The sequence below is a fragment of the Otolemur garnettii genome, unplaced genomic scaffold, assembly GCF_000181295.1.
Source record: "Otolemur garnettii isolate 467f Iridium unplaced genomic scaffold, OtoGar3 scaffold00128, whole genome shotgun sequence".
NCBI lineage: Eukaryota > Metazoa > Chordata > Mammalia > Primates > Galagidae > Otolemur > Otolemur garnettii.
The window spans coordinates 1939175-1941060 of record NW_003852523.1 but is presented as its reverse complement, the minus strand read 5'-3'; the positions used below and the strand labels follow the sequence as shown (position 1 = coordinate 1941060).

General features: G+C 56.1%; 1 protein-coding gene across 1 annotated transcript in view; it reads right to left on the bottom strand.

Annotated features, from left to right (window-relative positions):
- The window catches only part of UMODL1 (uromodulin like 1), a 65329-nt gene that overhangs the window by 15404 nt on the left and 48039 nt on the right, over window positions 1–1886 (bottom strand). Inside the window, exon 17 of the mRNA XM_023518084.1 lies at window positions 4–208. Within this exon, the coding sequence (XP_023373852.1) occupies window positions 4–208 (205 nt within the window). The remainder of the gene's footprint in view (window positions 1–3; window positions 209–1886) is intronic.

Below are 1886 nucleotides of genomic sequence, written 5' to 3'. Positions count from 1 at the left end.
ATGGACTCCTGCTGCAGGAAGCGCTTCTGGATGGCGATGGCCACCTTCTCGATCTCACAGAGCACCCTGACCGCCCCAGTCAGGTTCAGCCGTGGGGGCGGGCCATGGGGAGTGGAGATGGCACCCTGCATGAGGGCAGCCCTGGTTCCTGCAGGGCTCCGAAGCCAATCTGGGTCAGGGGCCTGGGTTGTCCTGCCAGGAGAGTCACCTATAAGGCACAAGGAGACAAAGGCAAAGGGGAGATCTCAGGGGGGCTGGCAGGGATGGAGGGTGGCAGACAGGCGTTGCTCTGAACCCTGCAGCAGCTGCTCCTGGGGCTGGGGATGGCATGTGTGAGACACAACCCCTCACATGCACCTGGCACGTGTGCCCCAGCCCAAGCCGCTGGGCTTGCCGTGGGCTCTGAGGGCTGGGAAGCTGAGGGCCTGTGCCGGGCTTGTGCCAAGCCTGTGGGCATAGGCAGGTCACTTGCCCTCGGTGCCCCAAGTCTGTTCTCTAAGACGGGGTGATAACATCCCCTCCTAGGGCCCTGTGCCTCAGCTCCCTGCTCTGGCTTCCTTCTTGCTCCAAACTATACTCAGTTCCAACGTCTGAAACAGTGATTTTCAACTGGTGCGCATGAATTTTGAAAGATCGTTAATTAAATTATTTTCCAAAGAAGTTCAAAGCATAGGAAGTATATTCTTTTTTCACTCTCTTTTTTCTTTTGATCAACATAATTTAAGTGTGCCACAGAAGTTTAACTCTAGGTTCAAGTTTGCCGTGAGATGAAAAAGGTTGAAACGCACTGGTCTAGGAAGACAAAGAGGCTCCGTGAAGGCTCCCACACGCCCACTGGTTCCCAGTCCCCCTTCTGCAGCTACACAGAAGCAGACCCCAGACACAGCTCAGTGGGTACCCTGCCCTCCCCGGCAGTGGCTTGGCCCACACAGGCCGAGCACACAACTACCTTCATCTCAGAGCAGGGCTCCCCCTGCTCCCCGTCCCTGGGACATGGTCCAAAACAATGCTCGTATCTTCACAGCCTTCCACACTGGCCACAGCAGTCTCCCTGGTGCCTGGTTCCCTCTCTCTGCCACCCACCTCCTGCAGGCTCCTGCGCTGGAAAACTTGTTGCCTCCCCAGCTTGATTCTCACGCGCACACACCCAGCTCCCCTGCACGCCCCCCTGCTGCCACCTCAGCTATCCCTTACAGCTAGCACCAAGACACTGCTTCCAGGAAGCCCTCCCTGACCACACCTGGGACCAAAGGAACTTGGCCTCCTCTGGCATCTTGCAGATCGTGTCCTGCAGCCCCCGTGACACCAGGCTTGCCTCCCTTCACCTGACTGACGGTCCCTGATGGCAGGGGCCACTCTGGGGTCAAGGCTAAATCCAAGAAAGCCCACTTTAAGGAGAAACATGCTGAGTGGAGAAAGGGGCCACATGTCACTTGTCACACAGCTATAAGTTTAGCATCTGCGTGTTCACACAGAGTGCACACGTGTTTTCCCCGCACAGACTCCAGAGCCAGCACTTCAGATGTCAGGCACCCCCAGGAGCCAGGACATATGTGCAAAATGGGAAGGGATGTGCACACGTACGCATACAAGTACACATGAGCACCACAACAGAACAGGAAGGGATGTGTACACATGGGCACACAAGTACACACGAGCACCACAATAGAACAGGAAGGGACGTGCACACATGGGCACACAAGTACACAAGAGCACCACAACAGAACAGGAAAGGATGTGTACACATGGGCACACAAGTACACACGAGCACCTCAATAGAACAGGAAGGGACGTGCACACATGGGCACACAAGTACACACGAGCACCGCAATAGAACAGGAAGGGACGTGCACACATGGGCACACAAGTACACACGAGCACCGCAA